This window comes from Pundamilia nyererei, unplaced genomic scaffold, assembly GCF_000239375.1.
Source record: "Pundamilia nyererei isolate P.nyererei 1_Seehausen unplaced genomic scaffold, PunNye1.0 scaffold00060, whole genome shotgun sequence".
Lineage (NCBI taxonomy): Eukaryota > Metazoa > Chordata > Actinopteri > Cichliformes > Cichlidae > Pundamilia > Pundamilia nyererei.
In genome coordinates, this window is record NW_005187461.1 from 1,254,965 (window position 1) to 1,275,519 (window position 20,555).

Sequence of the window (20,555 nt, forward strand, 5' to 3'; positions counted from 1 at the left end):
TTTTTTTTTTTTTTTACAGTTGTAATTTGTGTTTTAACAATTTTTTAAGTCAATCTCTTTTCTTTCAGGCTACTTAAATTTATTTTGGGCTACCAAAAACTGAAGAGTGTCTGCAGGAAGGGCTACCAGAGATTTTGAAATTTTGCGAGCCCTGATTTGGTACTTCAATGAAAGACTTCAGTTAGTTAAGAGGGAGGGAAAAAAGTTGTGTTCACGTTTGCAATTTTGTCTTGTTATACAGTATTTGAAAGACTACATTTTCAGAAATATTTGTGAGTGTTTTCTTGTTTGTTTGGTTGGGTTTTTTTGTACTACTTGAACACTAAAGTGTCCCTCACATGACATGACAGTGCCAGCAGGGGCCCACAGCTCAATTAAGTTTGAGACCCACACAAACACAAACTGCAAATCTTGCAAGGCTACTCTAGTCCAAGGATATAGATATGGACCCGAACATAAGAAAAGTAGGTATCCATTAAAGTTTATTTCTATATGGACAGATCTGGATCATCACAGCTGAGTATGTATAGCCTATGTCAGGCATCAGCAAACTTTAACACCCAAAGAGCCACTTGGACCCAGTTTCCAAGCAAAAGAAAACACTGGGAGCCGCAAATACTTTTTGACATCTAAAATGAAGATAACACTGCATATATTGGGTTTTTTTACCTTTTATGCTTTGTGTGAACAACTAAAGTAAGTAAGTAAAGTTTATTTATTAAGCGCTTTTAACAGACAGGCAGTCACAAAGCGCTGTACACAAAGATTAAAATAAACAATACAATCAATAGACATTATACGCAATGTAAAAGATCAAATGTAAAGAATGTAAAGAATATAAAATACGTGGATCAACAAAAGGCTTGTTTGAACAGAAAAGTTTTTAACTGCTTTTTAAAAGAATCCACAGAGCAACTAAGGTGTGCTGCTTATGAACTCCATGAAGTGCTACAGAGAAAATTACATTTTATTTATGTAAATTTTTTGAACTCTTAAAGAAATATAACAAAAGGAAAGCTGAACTACAATGATCCATGTAGCAAACAAAAACTGTTGTGAGCCGCCCCCCTCATATCACCTTTGGGCTTTTGGAGCCTTGACCTGACTTTTAAAAAGTAATTGGAAAAAAAGCTCTATGCTGATAAAAAAAATAGATATTTGCAAATTTCTGCCTAAATATGTATTTTACCTGGTTAATGTGTGTGGCGTGGTTTGCAGTGCCGCTGCATGATTTTTATATTTCAATATCACAATAATCTTCCAATTTAGAACTACAAGTTAAAAAAAGAACTAAAGACAAATAAAATACACTTCAGCTAAATACTTCTAATTTATTTTCCCAAACCACGCGGAGCCACACTATAAGGACTAAAGAGCCGCAGGTTGCCGACCCCTGGCCTATATTATAAATTACTTTATAATGCAAATTATCTTACACTACCAATTACAAGCTTAAACTGAGGAATGTCTTTCTTCAACTTTTTTGTACCTGGCATACTATTTGTCCTATTTATTCAGGAGAGAGGCTTTGGCTGTTTTGTCCCTAAATGTATTGTTCTATTTAAAAGTTCACTGTATAAGTCTATACAATATTTTCTTCTTATTGATCAGAAATATCATCAGAAATAAGAATGTTACTGTGGAAATCATGCTTTCTGGTGTGACATCTGACACACAGGATCACATGGTCGATATTGGTGATGTGTCTCAGAGGAAGGAGCTCAGAGAGAAGCTTAAATGTAAACCCTTCAAATGGTACTTGGAAAATGTCTACACCAGTCTGTCAACATGGGATAACATGTTGGGTTATGGTGTGGTAAGTAGCTTTTTATTTTGCTTTTTGAGCACTTTGTCACAAGGACAAAAATATCTATTAGAGTAAGTTCAAGATAAGAAATGTGGTTGTGTTAAAAGTTCAGTTGCATTTCAGGAGGATTTCCATGATTTAAGACTCTAAATGTGGTAAATTAAAAAAAAAAAAGTTTAAAAAAACATGTAGTAGCAAATCCCAGGAGATTTAAATATATATTTTGAGAAACTGTACCCACACAGTGAGTATATGATTCAGTACAAAGCAAATAAGCAATTTTGACACTCCAGTTACGGAACGACCTTCTTAAGAACCACTGTGTGGACCAAGGATCTGTTCCTGGAAATATCCCCATCAGCATGAATGCCACTTCCAACAACCACAGGTAATGTAGAGTACCAAACTACCAGGATAATAAATATGACTGAATATAATTTGAAGTTATTACTTTTCCTTTTAACAGCACTGCTACTACAACACAGATGGTGAAATAATCAATGGGGGGATTACATCTCACAATTATAACAGTGATCGCTGCCTGGTTGATCCAGGCTCTGGAAGTTCTCCCACCCTGCAGGAGTGTCCACTGGCAAAAACGAATGAACTACACATGCACTGGGACTTCAAACAAGTAAGATCTTGGTCGATAACAATCATGGTAATGTTTAAATGGCGTCCCTGTATAGTGTCTTTTCAGGTGCCACTGGTGGGAGGTGCTAAAGTCAAAAATGTTCAGATGCTCCTACTGACATACTCCAATGTTTTTTTTACAAACACTTGTTGTGCACTGTTGCCTCATACTTTCTCTCAACCTGTGGCAGGGCCAAGCAATCATAAACAAAGCAACAAACAGATGCCTTGAAATCGCCCAGGGAGCAAACTTTTACTATGAACTCATCATTCGGCAGTGCAGTGGACAGAGCTGGAGGATCGAGCATCTCATCACAAGCTTTTAGTGCCGTTTTTAACATGACCGTCTGTTATATTAAAGTGTGCTCAAACTCGATCTCATTTAAAATACATTTCTTTTTTTTTTTAAAAAGGTCAAAACCATTTAAGCGTGTTTTTGCAATATCGCTGACTACCCTGGAAAATGTTTGCAATCCTACAGTGCTCACTACAAATAACTAGAGTACACATTTTCTACCTTTCCTGGAGTTTAAACAGTTATGACATAATAATGAACAGCTAATGTGCAAAATCCAGAAATTGACATTTTGAAAAGAGGTTTATTTGATTCATGAAAATATAGTATAATATATCCATATGTTGTGATACAATAATTATGATATAGTGTTGTGCAAAATATTGAAAAACACAGGTGTGCAGGTGCAAGCATTCAAGTTCATTAGACTGGTGTGTCATCTCTTTTTACCCCTTCTATTGTGCAAATAGCCACAAGTAGCTTTATTGCTCCGGTTAAATGTAGTCACGACCTGTAGTCTTTGTTAATACACAGATCCACAGGTAATACCTTTTAAGAATTATCTTTCACAGAACTGACATTGAACAGTTGCAGCAAGAAAAACAGGAATGCATGATGACTGTACGGCTTGGACGTCACCTGTGAGTGAATAAAAGGGCTCTTTGTCCACTTTATGTAAACCTGATTGTGCTGCAATGCTAAACTCCATTAACTCTGCATAATTTTACAGATGCAAAAACAATACTTTAATTCATTTAAGATTTAATCTCTTTATTGTATCGTGTTTAGATTTGGAATTTTTAAATCTCTTTTGTATATTTTAAATTTAGTTGAGCTCATTCTTTAGTGTACTTTTTCATTCTGAGATATTTATCTTATTGAGCTAAGCTGTGGGTTTTTTCATGTTTTGACTGGTGTAACAGTAATTTCCCAACTTTAAGGACAAATTAGGTTTTTGTTTTCCTTCTTTTTGACTAACTATAGATTGATTATAGATTAACGAGCAATTTTAATTTTTTCTTTTATTTTAACAAAATTGTGAGTGAGATGATGGTGTGATATGTGTCTCAGATGCAGTGGAGGGGTAGTCCAGTGGGTCCAGGTGTGTGGTGTCCTGGCAGGCATTGTGTTATTAAGCCTTCCCTATTTGAGTAACTGCTGGAGCCCAGAGAAGATAGAGAGAACAGGACAGAACTGTTCTAAGCACATATTCAGCTGCAGAGAACAAACAGCTTAAAAAGCAACAGTGAATAAACATGCATTTACCTTGTACTGCTGTGTGCGCCAAATCCTTTGCCACAACAGCCTCACTAAATCAATTAACGTCTGGCTCGAAAGGGAAAAACTATGACCAAAAACAACAATTTGCTGTAAATGTATGCACTCAATTGACTACTAAAAGTCAAATGTAGTCTGGAAGGTTTCTAGGTGTGTAGTTGCCATCAAAGTGAAGCCATTGTTTAAAACTTTGTTGGATGTGACTCATAAATACTTGGAAAAAGGTACAGGAAATAGGGATGTGTTCAGCTGGAGCACCTACCAACACACTAAAGTATTGTCTGTGTGTGCCACCAGGTCTAAATGAGGTTCAGATTAAGGTTATTGCACACACCTATGCATGTGCCTCCCTGTCTGGCTATGGACAGAATTTCTAAATGGAATAATGTCACACAAACTCAAGATGAAGTTAAGAAACTTTACAGGTATGTCACTGACACAAAATTTACAGCTCAATTGAAAGATATGGGTGGTCTAAGACATGCTGCTGATAAATGGAACCTGTTTCATAATGGAACCGTAACAACCGTGACAACATTATACTTTTAACCTTGGGTGTGTCTATGGTTTTTGTTCCAAGACATGCAAAGTATAAAAGACCACAAAGGCAGTTTTGAAAACAACATTAAGCAATATTTACACTCTTTCACTGTCAAGCTTTTACATATTAGGATTTAAATTTAAAGAAAGAAAGAAGGATAAAAGAAACATAAACAAAATATCATCTGATCTTTAGAAGGTCTGGAGGATTTGGGTGTGTGTCTGGGAAGGGTTACAAGTTTCAAATGCTTTGAAGTTCATCATTCCACACCGATAACGATTATTCACGAGTGGAGAAAAAAATGTCAGACACTTGCCAATCTTCCCAGGACTGAACATCTCAGCAACATCACCAGAAGGTCAAAATGTGCAATGTTCAGAGAAACTGGAAAAGAAATCCACATCGCCGACTCTACAGGGCTCTATTAGAATATTCAAGTTAATGAAAGTATCCAAAGAAAAAGACTGAACAAGACTCGCTTGTTTGGAAGGATTACCAGGAGAAAGCCTCTAAATTCTAAAAAGAACACGGCAGCACAGGCTAGGGTTGGAAAATTGTATCTGAACCACAAGATATCTGCAAAAATGTATTTTGCACACACAAAATCAAACTATGATATTGAGCTATGGTGCACAGTGCCACAATTGGTGAAAATCAAACGCAGCACATAAACTGTCAAGCAGAGTGGTTGATGGGTAACAATTTATTCTTGTTGTGCAGCCACAGGACCTGGGCACTTTGCACTCACTGAGCTGACCAGGAACGCCTCTGTACATCAAGTATTCTAGAGTGAAATGTGAGTCCATCTGTCGGACTTGACCAACAGAGCAATGATGCCAAACACACCAGTGAATCTAAAACAGAATGGCAGAAAAAGTAAAGAATCAAGCTGTTGCAATGGCCCAGTCAATGTCCAGACCACATTCAAGCCAATTAAAAGGCTGAATGAGCTCTAAAGAAAGCAGTGCACACACAAATGCCCAAGGACTTCAATGAACTGGAGCAATTTTGCAAAGAGGAGTTGGCCAAGATTCCTCCATAATGGCATGAGAGGAAAGAATTATTTCAACTTATTGGTGCTAAAAAGTATTGAATTATGGGGTCTACTTAGTTTACACACTGCTTCTGTTATTTTTGAACCAATAACGAGAAGGTGTAACAGGTCACATGTTGTTCATCTGGGATTGTAAAATAAAGTTATTTTAAAACCTGAGGAGGACTCAATTATTTTTTATTATTAAGTAAGTAAGTAAAATTTATTTATATAGCACATTTCACAGATAAAAATCACAAAGTGCTTCACAATAAGATCAGACATACAAGTTAAAATTAATTAAAAACCAGTTTGTATAAAAATGTCTTCAGCTGCTTTTTAAAGGAGTCAGTAGAGTCTAGACAGCGTAAAGACAACGGCAGGGAGTTCCACAGCCTCGGTGCCTGAAAAGCTCGATCCCCACGTGTTTTAAACCCGGTACGTGGGACCACCAGTAACCTCTGACCTGAAGACCTAAGTACTCGGGATGAAGCATGAGGTTTCAACAGGTCAGAGATACACTGGGGAGCTTCACCGTGCAGAGCTCTAAAAGTTACAACTAAAATTTTAAAATGAACCCTAAAATTTACAGGCAACCAATGAAGAGAAGCCAAAACTGGAGTAATGTGTGACCTCTTGTTTGTACCAGTTAAAAGTCTTGCCACTGCATTCTGTACAGACTGAAGACGATCCAGAGCTGGTTTGTTGAGACACGTAAAAAAGACCGTGACAATAATCCAAACGAGAAGAGATAAAAGCATGAATCATCTCAAGTTCTGCCTTTGACACCAGTAGCCTGAGTTTAGAAATGTTTCTTAAATGACAAAAACAGTTCCGGACAAGTTGTTTAGAGTGTTTCTCAAGAGACATTGAACTGTCAAATATAACACACAAGTTTCTGAGACTCGACTGAAATGAAGGGTCTAAAAAACTGACAATGGTTAAATAACTGAAATTGTCATTTAACCATTGTTTGATTTCTGACAGACAATTATTTAAACACGACAATTTATAAAACTCAGAAGTTTTGAAAGAACAGTATAACTGAATGTCATCAGCATAGAGATGATAAGAAATATTATTGTAATGTCTGATAATGTGGCCTAGAGGGAGTATATACAGCAAAAAGAGAATCAGACCTAAAACAGATCCTTGAGGTGCCCCAGAAGGCAGAACTGGTGTTTCCGACAGCACATGATTCATACAGACAGTAAAGGATCTCTCAGATAGATGCGACATAAACCATTTTAAAACAACACCAGTAATCCCAAACAAGTCCTTCAGCCTATTTATCAGGATGCTGTGATCAACAGTATCAAAAGCAGAGCTGAGATCCAACAGAACCAGAACGGTGTTCTCTCCAGAGTCTGCTGCCATCAGAATGTCACTAGACACTTTAAGCAAAGCGGTTTCAGTGGAGTGCAATTTGCGGAAACCAGACTGGAAAATGTCCAGAACATTGTTCTTCTCCAAAAAGTTGTTAAGTTGTTCTGCAACTGCAAGATCTTTGACACCAATGGTAGTTTTGATATTGGCCTGTAACTGCTTGGAAGAGATGAGTCCACATTTGGTTTCTTTAATATTGGTTCAACAATAGCTTGTTAGCTGGGAACTGAGCCAGTATAAAGAGAAGTATTAATTATTTCCAGAATACAGGGGCCAATAGAGTCAAACACACTAATGAAAAATGATGGAGGAAGTACATCAAAGTGGCTTGAAGTTAGTTTCATTCGACCAAGCAGAGCACTGATGTCCTGTAAGGTAACAGGAGTAAAAGAGGACCAGGTATCAGAGGTAAGCAACATGTCAGTGTGATACTGAGAGGATGGTAAATAGCCTGTATTTGTTTAGTGCTTTTACTAGTCCTCCCTAGGAACCCCAAAGTGCTTTACACACCCAGTCATCCACCCATTCACACACTGGTGGAGGCAGCTACAGTTGTAGCTGGGGCAGACTGACAGAAGCGAGGCTGCCATATCGCGCCATTGGCCCTTCTGGCCAACACCAGTAGGTGAAGTGGACACAACGACCGAGACTGTCCGAGCCGGGGCTCGAACCAGCAACCTTCCGATTACAAGGCGAACTCCCAACTCTTGAGCCACGATCGCCCCAATCGAGGATGATGGAGAAATATTAGACCTGACAGCAGCGACCTTATTAACAAAATAGCTTAAAAAGTCATTACAATCAGATTTAGTATAGACTGGTACATGAGGAATATCAGGAGAGACAATGTTTTTAATTGTATCAAACAATACTCTGGGATTTTTCTTTTTTGAAGCTATTAGATTAGCAAAATATTCAGTTCTGGCATTTTTTATCATGTCATTAAGTGAGGAAATTGATTCCTTGAGATGTACCCTATGGACCGCAAGCTTGGAAGCCTTCCATAAACGTTCTAATTTGCGACAATATCTCCTAAAATTTTGAATATTTTCATTTATCCAAGGACAGAAATTTGAAGAATGGACAACATTTAGTTTCAGAGGTGCCACCGTATCTAAAATAGATTTACATTGATTGTTAAAAGACAAAATAAGTGAATCCATATCATTTTGAGCCATGTGAGGGTCAAACATGGCAGAGAACCTTCTAGCAGCATCCTGGTTTATAATCCGCCTTTGGATCATCAATTTAGGAGGTGAAGGATCCACGTAAAATGACAAATTAAAGAATATACAACTATGGTCACTCATATGGACATCTTCCACACATACATCATGTATATTTAAACCCAGGGAGAAAACAAGATCCAGTGTGTGGCCCTTTGTATGTGTGGGGCCAGAAACATGCTGCTTAAAGTTAAAAGACTCAGTGATAGTGATGAGCTCAGCAGCAGTGTTACAGGAAGCGTCATCAATATGAAGGTTTAAGTCTCCCAATATTACAACCTTCTCCAGTTTAATGATCGATGTCAGAAGGTCGTTAAATTCAGTTAGAAAGACCCCAGCAGGTCCAGGAGGTCGATAGATTAAAATACAGTAAAAGGTTTTCAGAGAACCGACCTTCATCATCTGTGACTCAAATAAAGAAAAGAAGTCCGAGGTCATCAGTTTGCATATGAGTCTGTCCTGGTAAACAACAGCGACATTAATATGTCCTTATATGTAAAACTTAGACATACGTTTATGTTATCAGTATGATAAATGCAGAAATGTACAGCCTCTCAGTCATCATTTCACCATAATTTCTTTCTTTAATCCAGTCACATCTTACAATCAGTACTTAGAAATATTCAGGGTTCAGGGTTCACACATACTTAGAAATATGAATAAAAAAGAAAAGACACAGTTTACTTATTGTATTGTATTGTATCTTTATTTGTTTCAGACATATAAAACAAAAAAACAATATATACACACTACATATATTTTCATTTACAGATACGAATATATATGTAGATATACACACACACACGTATGTGTTCAGATAAACAAAAAAATATATAATGAAATAAAACAAAATCGTCTGACATAATAACAATGTTTGGTCTGAAAAGGAGTAGGAAGAAGTATGAACATACTTATTAATTCCTACCCCTGCTCAACATCTTATTGATCCCACATAATTCACCTAATTCCCATCATCACATACTCCACACAATACACGAGGAGAACCTATATAAACATGGCTACCGTGATTGATATAATTTGGATATAATTTGATATTTTTATACATACACTTATGGACTCATGATAGTAATGAGATGAAGTAGGAGTTGATTTTTGTCATTAGATTTATCCTTTAGCCACTGAGGAATGTAGTCATTTTTGTGTGATAGTCTGTTGTGCGCCTCCCCTCGTCATCTGGTAATATGGTGGTGTTTTGGTCTTTGCAGACTTTTCTGCAGACCTCTTTTTAGTCCCAAAGAAGCATGAGGGATACTTATCAAGTCTGAGATTTCTGCCCGCTTGGACTACAGGCTAATTGACTGGTTAGCTATTCAATGAGGAGATGAGAGTTGTTTTTAATTAATTTGGCTGGACCATGTTTATTAACACACTATTCTTACAAAGAATTCTTAAATATACAATATATCTTTTATTGTCTGTTACATTCACGAGGCACAGTCACTTTTTTGGGCAGGTCTGGACACACAGGTACGCCCATGACCCTGACGCTGCTTGCTGCAGGGCGTACCTGCCGCGATGGGCGGGTAGCGATGTTCACACGTCTGCTCAACTAACGATTTAATGGCATTCACATCAGGAGTTATCAGCTATTTGATCTCATCCAGTCAGTAGATGAGCTGTGTGTGTGTGCTTCTTTGTGTCCTCTCACGTTGGATTGTCTGGCTGGGAGGCTGGTGTGTTATCAGAATGAGGGGAACGTGGATAAAACGGCTGTTGTTGTTAGTGGGAGCTGTGGGGGTCATGGTTTACTTCGGCATCTTTCTGAAGAATGGACACCAACATAGCGTGGACACTAAAAACGAGATGGACACACCGTGTATGAAGACCTCGTCCAACCTGGAGGAAAGAATCAGCGATCTAAGTGAGTTCAGTCAGATTAAAGTTTCTCTTTTAGATGATTATTATTATTATTAAGATTAAATGCTACCCGTGGGTTTTATACAAGAAAGAAAGTTAAATACGGTAATAAAATTAAACGAAATATCAATTAAATTCAGAGGCAGTTTTACATGCACATGTATTGAAGATATGACATTAAGTCAATGCCCGCCAATGATTTATTAGTAAAAAGTATAGGGGGAAAAGACATTAATGAAAGCACCCTTAGTATGGTTATAAAGAGAAATAAATAGGTCTTTTGCAGTTTATTGTTGACAAATGAGATAAAATGATAACACAAATTTATGTCAAAGTTCAATTAAAGTGTTTAATACTGCAATTTTGGCTTTTGAACGTGCAGTGTATTTTTATTTATGCTTTTGTTTTTATGCTTCTGTATGCATGTAAACAGAGGTAGGAAATGTAGAAGATGAGTGCATGTATGAAAGTTACTCATTCCATTTCTTTGATCATGTTTTTGCTTACATTCTTTTCTACTGAAGTCAAAGTACTCAGAAGTTTTGAGAAAAAGCAGGATATCATGCAGAAAATATTGGAAGAGGACAGAGAAAAACAAAGAAAATCAGCAGAAGTCCAACAGCCAGCAGAGAAGAAGAAAGATGATGCAAATATCCAACCCCAAAATGAAGCAGATCAAATGAAAAAGTCTGAAAAACTGTTCCCTAACTCGGTCTTGTTCAAGGAGTGGGGGGAGGATCTCTCTGAAGATGACCAAAGAGAGGCTCAGAGCCTGTATGAGAAGTATGGGTACAATGTTTATCTGAGCGATCGCCTCCCTCTGGATCGACCTCTTCCAGATACCAGAGATCCTCGGTACAACTTTTACAACTTTTCATGATTTTAATCTTTCATTCTCTCTCCTGTACATTCAAAGAAAAAAAATTACTCTATCCAGTCTATTTCTTGCTAAAATATTACAAATTTCTGATCTTTTTAATAAATAGGTGTTTGAAAAAGAGTTACCCCAAGGACCTGCCGAGTCTCAGTGTGGTGCTCATCTACCTGGATGAAGCCCTGTCTGTTCTCCAAAGAGCCCTGCGCAGCATCATCAACCGCACTCCTAAAAACCTGCTGAAGGAGATAATAATGGTGGACGACCATAGTTCTAATGGTAAATTGGATACAAACGATTGGTTTCAAATATATCATCAAAAGCTGAGTGAAGACTATCACGTCACACATGTTTGGGACTAGTTTTCTTCTTTAGACGGTTTGAATCTGCTGGTATCACTTCCTTACCCACACTTCCTTCAGAAAAAAACATAACTATCTTTTTCCATTCAGACAATCTGAAGGGTGACCTTGACGTTTATGTGAAGTTGCTTGAGCAGGAGAACCCTAATCTCCGTATTGTGAGAGTGAGGCACAGTGAGCAGAGAGGTCTCGCTCATGCCAGAGCATCCGGGTGGAGGGCTGCTACTGCTGACGTGGTGGCCATCCTGGACGCACACATTGAAGTCCATGAGATGTGGTAGGAACATGGCAGAAATACATATATTCAGTTGTTGGTTTAAGTCTTATATTTTCTGTTTTCTTTTATCATTATATTACCACATTGTGTTAAAGAACATATCAATGCTGTCTTCATGAGATTAGCTACAAGTTTACCAAATATAAATTGCCATCGGTGATTTAATAATAATAGATTGGATTTATATAGCACTTTTCAAGGCACCCAAAGCGCTTTACAATACCACTATTCATTCACTCTCGCATTCACACACTGGTGGAGGCAGCTACGGTTGTAGCCACAGCTGCCCTGGGGCAGACAGAAGCGAGGCTGCCATATCGCGCCATCGGCCCCTCTGGCCAACACCAGTAGGCGATAGGGTAAAGTGTCTTGCCCAGGGACACAACGACCAGGACAGAGAGCCCAGGGATCGAACCGGCGACCTTCCCGTTACAGATGCGATTCCCAACCCCCTGAGCCACGGTCTGCCAGCCAGACTGTGACACATAATTCCAGTTTATACCAGTTGCCATAGTCATGCTGCATAGTGTGATTGAAGAGTGTTGACCCAGACATGTCAGCAGTTAATGAAATGTACACATTAGTTGACTAACTTTTCCACCTTTTCTTTGTTCCCCTCCTTCATGCAGGGCTGAACCTCTGCTGACACAGATTAAAGCTGACCGAACTGTGGTGGTTTCCCCGGTGTTTGATAGAGTCAACTTTGATGATCTCAAGGTTATTACATATCATCCCAATGCACACGCCTTCGACTGGGCTCTGTGGTGCATGTATGAGAGTTTTACACCCGAGTATTACAAACTTAATGACGGTTCACTGCCTGGCAAGTAAGTTCAACTAAAATCAATGTTTAACAATATAACAGCCATATTAACCCTATCATTATGATCAAATATCAATGTACAATAGTTAAAATAGAGATCTCTTCTTTGACTTTAGGAGTCCATCTGTCATGGGGATCATGGTTGCTGATAGAAAGTTTCTGGGGGAAATTGGAGTCCTTGATGAAGGAATGAAAGTGTATGGTGGAGAAAATGTTGAGCTGGGAATTCGTGTGAGTAAAGATCATAGAGTCATAAAATTCTCTTCCATAGTAAAGCAAACATAAGTGTCTTTGCCATCAGATTATATAGAATATTTGTGCAGATGGACCTTCTGGATTTTGTTATAATCACCACAGGTGTCCTAATCTGCAGATCATTTAAAATGGCTATAAACATACCATAGAAACTGAAGGTGCAGGTAGCAAGTAAATGAATTGCATTATGTAATACAAACAAGAAGATGAGGTCTAAAGTTATATCTTAGCCATGGAAAGAATAGTGACTGAGTTTTATTGTGCACTTTTTTCATGTAGGTATGGACATGTGGAGGCAGTGTTGAAGTTGTTCCATGTTCCAAGATCGCCCACATCGAGAGGGCCCACAAGCCCTACATGCCTGACCTGGGTCCTGCCATGAAGAGAAATGCCCTCAGAGTTGCAGAGATCTGGATGGATGAATACAAGCACAACGTTAACTTGGCTTGGAACATCCCATTTGAGGTGTTTTGAGGCACTGACACAAACAGCAAATTATGTTTTCTCTAAAGGATATTTCATTCTCCTGTTCACAGAGTCATGAGGCGATGAGTTATGGGTACATATTAGGCTTTGAGTGCTCTTTGTGTGTTTGTGTTTTAGCTTTTTTTACATTGACATTTAAGGAAAATCTTTCTTCAGATTCTTCCTCAGTCACAATCTGTGAATCGATTCACATCTTCTTCTTAGTTCCTGCAGAATCATAGAATTGACACAGGCGACATTTCAGAGAGGAAGAAACTTTGTGGCATGGTGTTTGTGGCATTGACACAAATAGTAAATGACACTTTCTTTAAGGGATATTTCATTTGTCTGCTTACATGACGCAAAAAAAACATTGATTAATTAACAACTTTATGAGACTTTGAGTGCTCTTAGCTTTTTTTGCATTGAAATTCAAAGGAAACCTCTCTTTAGATTCTTCCTCAGTCACATGAAACTATAAGCTGATTAACACCTTATTTTGCTTTTTGCAGAATCATGGAATTGACATAGGCGACATTTCAGAGAGGAAGAAACTCAGAGAAAGGCTGAACTGTAAACCTTTCAAATGGTACCTGGATAATGTGTATCCTAAGCTGGATCCCTGGGACGACCTCCTCGCATATGGAGGAGTAAGTTTACTTTTCTCTGATGCTTAGTATGTTTGGTACAGAGAGGTCCTGCACAATGTGTGGGAATCTGTGTTTGATGATTTGCTGTTTCCATTTGTAATATTCATAATGTTCTCCTGATGACAGATGAAGAGCCTTGACGCTGACATGTGCATAGACCAAGGTGCAGTACCAGGTCACACACCGATAGCCTACAATTGCTACTACTATGGACCTCAAGTAAGTGAAGCACCTTATAATTATGTTGATAATCATGATTATAAGGCAGTGCAGTTGTAAAAAACAAAAATCAAAACGAATAACACTATAAATTGATTAAATCTGTTAACGCATACTGTATCATATTTGATACAAATTTGGGAGTTTTTCAGACTCCCCCCCTTCCCCCCCAAACAACCTCAACAAATTGCACAACACAAGTTTAAGCAAAAAATGAAGAAAAAATAAATTTGGAACTCATATTTTAAAATTTTTTAATGGTAAACACTCTATTTTCTATTTTCAAAACCTTTCTTGCAATTATTTCATGGTTCAAGCTTTAAAGGGTTACAATTGAGTAATTTTGTCTTTAAGCTTGTCTCTTTGTTAAGCTCAGGATTGTTGACAGTGCAGCTGGTATTTTTAGATCGCACCCAGGATGTCTCTTTCGAAACACAAGCATTTGTGCGTGCAATTCCATCTGAAATGAATGTCACAGTCCACAGAGAACGAAGAAGTTAGTTATTGTTCCTTGTTGTCTGTTGTTAGCATTTTTAACATCATAATATCATTTTGACCTCTGTATCTCTCTGTCTCTTTCTCTTTCTTCCTTTCTAAGTTCACATATTATCGTGGAACGGGTGAGCTCTACATTGGTGGCATCAAGTCACATAAGTACAATGACAACCGATGTTTAGCTGACATAGGCACAGAGGAAACTGAGCCTGGCCTGTACAACTGTAAAGAGGCTATGCAGAAAGGAATGGGGATATACTGGGACTTCACTCAGGTACTACAAAGTTGTTTGCTGCATCTCAGAACAGGTTGAATGAACACTGTTAGTCTTAAAACTGAACAAACTAGCTGCCTTTTTTTTAACACTTTGCTTTCTTTCCCAGGGCGAAGAACTGAAGAACAGACAGACAAAGAGATGCCTGGAAATTATAAACAAGAAACTTATAATACAGGAATGTACGAGTCAAAGATGGACAATTCAACACATAATCAAACCCTTTTAAAGTGTGTTTGAGCTCTGCTCATTGGGCAGTGGATAAGTTACACCTGGGTGCTCTATTGAGGACAATACATTGACTTTTGCTTCCAATACTTTTAATGTGAGTGTGTGTGTATTACAGATTTTAAAGCCAAGATATTTGAAAAAATACCTTAGATATTAAGTAGGTTTTGTATCAAAGATTTTCAGTCTAGAGTAGCACAACAAACTTTGAGTCTTTTCAACATTCAAGACCAAGTTACACAGTTGTGAAATCCTAGCAGGGTGTTGCCAATTATATGTCTGTACAAGAGTTGACATGAATTGCAGCAAATCCATGTTCACATATTCTGTCCCAGTAAAACTCATGCTTGGTAATTGCAGTTTTAAAGTGATGCTTTACTTATTAAGTTTCAGCTACAATGGAGACCATAAAATAATATCTTTTAATAACACATTTGCTCTGTCTGTTACAAGTTTGAAGGACTTGAGTATGCAGTATTTCAACGGTAGTTACCATAGCAAAATCTATAATTCATATCTGTCCTTGTGATGGCCAAACCCGTGGCCACACTCTAAAGTCGGTAACTTTTGTATTTTCATTCTTCATTTGAACATAGTAATACATTTTAGTTTCCAATAACTTTATTGATTGGTTTGGATACATTTGTTCTATTTGTAAGCGCGCACATTTAGTTTACTTATGTATTCATACTACTTCATTTCTTTGCTTTCTGACTAACCTTTGTCCTTTTATTTCTTACCTGCCATAATCCCTGGGAGTTGCTGGACAAAAGATGGTAGCCAGGGTTTGAAACCATTAAATGAAAAGGAAGATAATTGGACCACACCACCACTTCCTGCTGAAGGGGGAATGTGTGTTTTCTTTACTTTAAAAACAAAGTATTTGTATTTAATTAAATATTTGAGTTTAGGGTTTAATGGGGTTTTTAATTTTCTTCTTTAGTGTTTAGTTTATTAACAAACTAGATTGTACTGCATCGTTTGTGATTTATGATTGTGTTTTGTTTGTTACCCCTCATGTGTCACAATGGTCTGACAGCCATTATAAAAAACCCTGGAAGGCAATTCAAGGTTAGGTCAATTATGTATGTTTGTAGCAGTCATTTGGTTTGTTAAGTTTGCAGTCTTTGCCTGAGTTCAGTTTTGCTTCTTTGACCTCTTTTATGAGCTCAACATTTATTATTCTTGTAAATATAATTTTTGGGGGTTAAATAAATGGAAACTATATTTTTCTAATAATTCCGGGGACTCCTCCTGTTTTTCAACTCGGTCCATCACAGTCCTGTTGGCACTAGTGGGTAGTTAAAAGATTTCGAAATGTATTTTATAGATCTTATGTCTGTTATGTTACTAATGAAAAATAAATGTGGTAAAGACCTATGAAGGAATATCATTCAACTGAAATATAATATAATTTAAATATTTAATTTAAACATGACTAACATCAGGATGCATGCCTAAAAGGGAACAGATGTCTGACTATTTTGTAGAGTTCTCTGGAATGTAGTGCATCATAATGAAAAACTAATACAAACACACAGTCCTGAATAAAACTGCTCATTTACTTTTTCCTAATGCTTCAGTATAACTGATTCCCATTACTTTTAAGCAGATCCCATTCTGTTAAAGGTGCTCCATTACACTGTTCATACCGACTCCACATTGCCTGTCTCAATTTTAAATCAAAAACTTTCTACAGTAGACAGACAACATTCCCCCCTCCGTGAATCGCTACCTTCTGTGTCCCAGGGATCCCAGGGGCTATATTGTCGGGGGGGGGGTGCTTTTGCCCCCTGGTAGGGTCTCCCATGGCAAATTGGTCCTGGGTGAGAGACCAGACAAACAGCAATTCAAAAGACCCGTATGATTATACAATTAAGGGAACAGTTTACCCTGCCCAGGATAGGGTGACCGGGGCCCCGCCCAGGAGACAGGCCTGAGGAGGGTGCCCGACGGCAAGCATCTGGTGGCCGGGTCTTTGTTCCCCGTTGGGCACAGACTGGACATGGGCCCATCCTCCTTTAGGTCCACCACCCGCAGGAGCTGCCATAGGGGTCGGGTACAATGTGTGTCATGCAGCTGCCAGGAGCAGGGGCTCCGGTGGACCAATCTCCGTCTAACAAGACTCACAACTGGGATATAGAATTTCACATCTCTTGTGGGGACGGAGCCTGAGTTAGTGCATGAGGTTGAGAGGTGCCAGCTAGATATAGTCGAGCTCACCTCAACGCACAGCTTGGGCTCTGGAACCAGTCTCCTGGAGAGGGGCTGGACTCTGTCTCAGTCTGGAGTTGCTATTGGTGAGATGCAGAAGACAAGGGTATCTCCTTGGCTTGCTGCTTGTCCTTTGTGGTTTCTCCTGGTGGACGAGAGGGTTTGTTCCCTGCAACTTTGGATCGGGGAAAAGGTTGTCTGTGCTTTGCCCTCATATGGGCAATGACAGTGAGACCTGGAGGGGCGTGATTGGGAGGAAAGGCCTACCGGATCTGATCCAGGGTGGTGTTTTGTTGTTGGATTTCTGTGCAAATCACCGTTGGTCCATAGCAAACACCATGTTCGAACATAAGGGTGTTCATAAGTGCACGTGGCACCAGGGCACCCTAGGTCGCATTGCCAAAGCTGCTGCATTGAGCTGCAGCCACAAGATAGTTTGTGCCTGTCATGGCGGTAATCAGGTGTGGGAGGAGTTCTGAGAGGCCATGGAAAAAGACTTTCGGACTGCCTCGAAGAGATTCTGGAACCTCAGGATTGGCAGAGGTACCACCCAACTTTAAGAAGGGGGACCGGAGGGTGTGTACTAAATATAGGGGGATCACGCTCCTCAGCCTCCCTGTGAAAGTCTTTGCCAGGGTGCTGGAAAGGAGAGTCCGTCCATTAGTCGAGCCTCGGATACAGGAGGAACAATGTGGTTTTGTCCTGGTCCTGAACACTGGACCAGCTCTTTACCCTCTCGAGGATACTTGAGGGTTCACAGGAGTTTGACCAACCAGTCTACATGTGTTTTGTGGACCTGTAGAAGGCATTTCACCATGTCCCTCAGAGTTCCCTGTGGGAGGTGCTTGGGAGTATGGGGTGTCTAGCGCATTGCTGCTGGCCATTCGATCCTTCTACAACCGTTGCAAGAGATTGGTCCGCATAGCTTCTGCTGTGAAACATTTACATCAATATTATATACATTTAATGCCCTTTGTGTCGTAGATGATTGATTTGATACATGAGTTTCTGAGACCTCTATCTCATCAACATGATCAATATTTGCCATAATTTCAAAATGTTATGGACAAAACTCTTTTGTTAGTCTAAAATTAACATTGTTGTTGTTAGCAAAAAGTTTCAAAAAAACACGCAATGTTCCTAATGCGATACAAAAAATATATAATAAATATATGTTATATATTGCATAATATAGCAGAAAATTTGAAGGATTTTGTTATAAAGGTTAATAAACATCTCAGTTCCAAAAAATCTGAATTTCTGGCTATTTTTTGATGGGTTGGGTCTTATAGGGTTAAACAAATCCATTTGTACACATTTTTAAGGTTGGGTAAACTCAGGTAGCTTAACATGGACTTTAGATGGGGTAATAACATGCTCAGAGTTTCAGATGTGACTTCACTCCAAATTAACTGTGACAAACAGATATCTGAACACACTTACCCTTTAATAAACATTTCTTTTACTTTTATTCTGAAGAGCTTGACTTTGGGAATGGCTGTCCTACAGGATGTCAACTGATGACAGATCGTGTAGGGTGTGAAAAGAGTGATGTGAAATGTCCTTACATAGCTTTGTTGCATACACCTCCTGTCTGTGAACTATGATATTGGATGAGTTTAACATAAATGTATTAGACAGCTATGGTTAGCTCTACATTACTGCTCTGCACCTGAGTTTCTCAGACATCAAGTACTGAGACAACAGAAGTTAAATGTTACCCACACGATTGACAATTAACAGCCAGTAAACTGAAGATTATAATAGCAATCTTAATAATAATTACTAGTAATGATTTCAGGCATTTTGTTAAATGAGCCATGACATCAACACACACGAGGAACACCTGTGCCTGTAATGAGCGGGCAGGGATGTCAAAGACTGTGCCTATGTCAATGTAACCCAGAGGTTTTATGCTATGCAAAACAGGTACAAACTAGTAGATGTTGTCAGGTCAGTAGGTGAGTTTTCCGTGTGTGTCCTCTGAGGTGTTATTATCTTTTTATGCATTCTATCAGCTGTCACTGTAAGGGTTTCATGGGTAAACCGGCTATTGTTCTTACTTGGGGGTCATTGGGGTCATTTTCAGTTGAATTTACATGAACCCCAGTCTGTACAAACTACTCAATCTCAGCAGTTCAGTAGCTTAGTGTCTCTGAAGTTTTATTATCTGACTAGGAGGTCAGTGTGTTACCACCATCAGGGGAATGTGGACAAAAAGGCCTTTTTTTTTTTACTGGGGACCATACTGGTCATCCCCTTTTTGGGCATGTTTCTGAAGAACGGATACAAACATGGTGTGGATACCAATAAGGATTTGGAAACACCGCATATGATCAGGAGTTTTTCCAACCTATCTAAGTGAGTTCAGTCACATATTAATATTAATTATGATTTCATGGTACCCATAGTATTTGCACCATAAAAAGGAAAAGAGATCAAGTAATAAAAGGAGTTAAAATCGTAAAAACAAGTTGACGCAGTAAAGGGTATTGCCTGCACATGTATTGAATACATGACAATAAGGTGTGATAAAACAAACAAACAAACAAAAACATTCATGGAAGAACAGTATGTGTAGTTATGAAAGAAAGAAATGGCTTTTAACTGAACTTTTGCAGTTTGTTAATGACATACGAGGTCAAATTATAACACAAGTGTTTGTCCCTTTTCTATAAATGTGCTTTTTATGCTCTAGTTTTCAGTATTTTCTTGTGCAGTGTTTCTTTTGTTGAGTAGGAATATTAACTATTGAAATTCCTTGATTGTGTTTTTTTACTCGTGTTTTTACTTCAGTTTTCTACTGAAGACGATGTACTCAGAAGTTCTGAGTAAAAACAGGATGTCATGCAGAAGATGTGTGTTCCCTCTCTACTGTCTTAGTTTTGAGTCTCTGTGTTCATGTCACTTCCTGTTTTATTTTGACAGTGCCATGTCCTACATTAGTTTGTCTAATTTTGCTTCCCCTTGTCTCATCATGTCCAATTCATCCCAGCTGTGACTCCCTCCTGTCTCCCATTCCCTGATTGCCCTGTGTGTATTTAAGCCCTGTGTTTTCTTGTGTGCGTTGCTGGTTTGTCTGTGTATTTCCCTGCATTTTCCGGTGTAGTTTCTCTGAATCTCCCTGCATCTCCATTTCTGGTCTTTTCTTACTTTTCTCCAGTTTAGGTAATCCTTAGGTTCGGTGTCATGCCCACTGCGTTTCTCTTTGTTTCACCTCCCTAATAAAACTCACTCGCATCTAAAATCTGCCTGCATCTTGGGTCCTTCATTAAATTACACACAGCCTGCCCTACTAGCCGTGACAAAGACAGCGACAGACAGAAAATCAGCTGAGAAGCA

At 38.7% G+C, this 20,555-nt stretch overlaps 2 protein-coding genes across 2 annotated transcripts in view; both read left to right on the plus strand.

Moving 5' to 3' along the window:
- Positions 1 to 9,773, plus strand: part of LOC102198796 (probable polypeptide N-acetylgalactosaminyltransferase 8) — a 25,506-nt gene extending 15,733 nt beyond the window's left edge. The window contains exons 8-10 of the mRNA XM_013911292.1: positions 1,679 to 1,816; positions 2,101 to 2,195; positions 9,674 to 9,773. Coding sequence (XP_013766746.1) covers positions 1,679 to 1,816; positions 2,101 to 2,195; positions 9,674 to 9,773 — 333 coding nt within the window. The remainder of the gene's footprint in view (positions 1 to 1,678; positions 1,817 to 2,100; positions 2,196 to 9,673) is intronic.
- A 187-nt stretch (positions 9,774 to 9,960) lies between these two features.
- Positions 9,961 to 20,555, plus strand: part of LOC102199083 (probable polypeptide N-acetylgalactosaminyltransferase 8) — an 11,960-nt gene continuing 1,365 nt past the window's right edge. The window contains exons 1-11 of the mRNA XM_013911293.1: positions 9,961 to 10,081; positions 10,602 to 10,932; positions 11,064 to 11,230; positions 11,404 to 11,590; positions 12,220 to 12,417; positions 12,530 to 12,644; positions 12,948 to 13,133; positions 13,646 to 13,783; positions 13,910 to 14,002; positions 14,601 to 14,771; positions 16,906 to 17,024. Of these exons, the coding sequence (XP_013766747.1) occupies positions 9,961 to 10,081; positions 10,602 to 10,932; positions 11,064 to 11,230; positions 11,404 to 11,590; positions 12,220 to 12,417; positions 12,530 to 12,644; positions 12,948 to 13,133; positions 13,646 to 13,783; positions 13,910 to 14,002; positions 14,601 to 14,771; positions 16,906 to 17,024 (1,826 nt within the window). The remainder of the gene's footprint in view (positions 10,082 to 10,601; positions 10,933 to 11,063; positions 11,231 to 11,403; positions 11,591 to 12,219; positions 12,418 to 12,529; positions 12,645 to 12,947; positions 13,134 to 13,645; positions 13,784 to 13,909; positions 14,003 to 14,600; positions 14,772 to 16,905; positions 17,025 to 20,555) is intronic.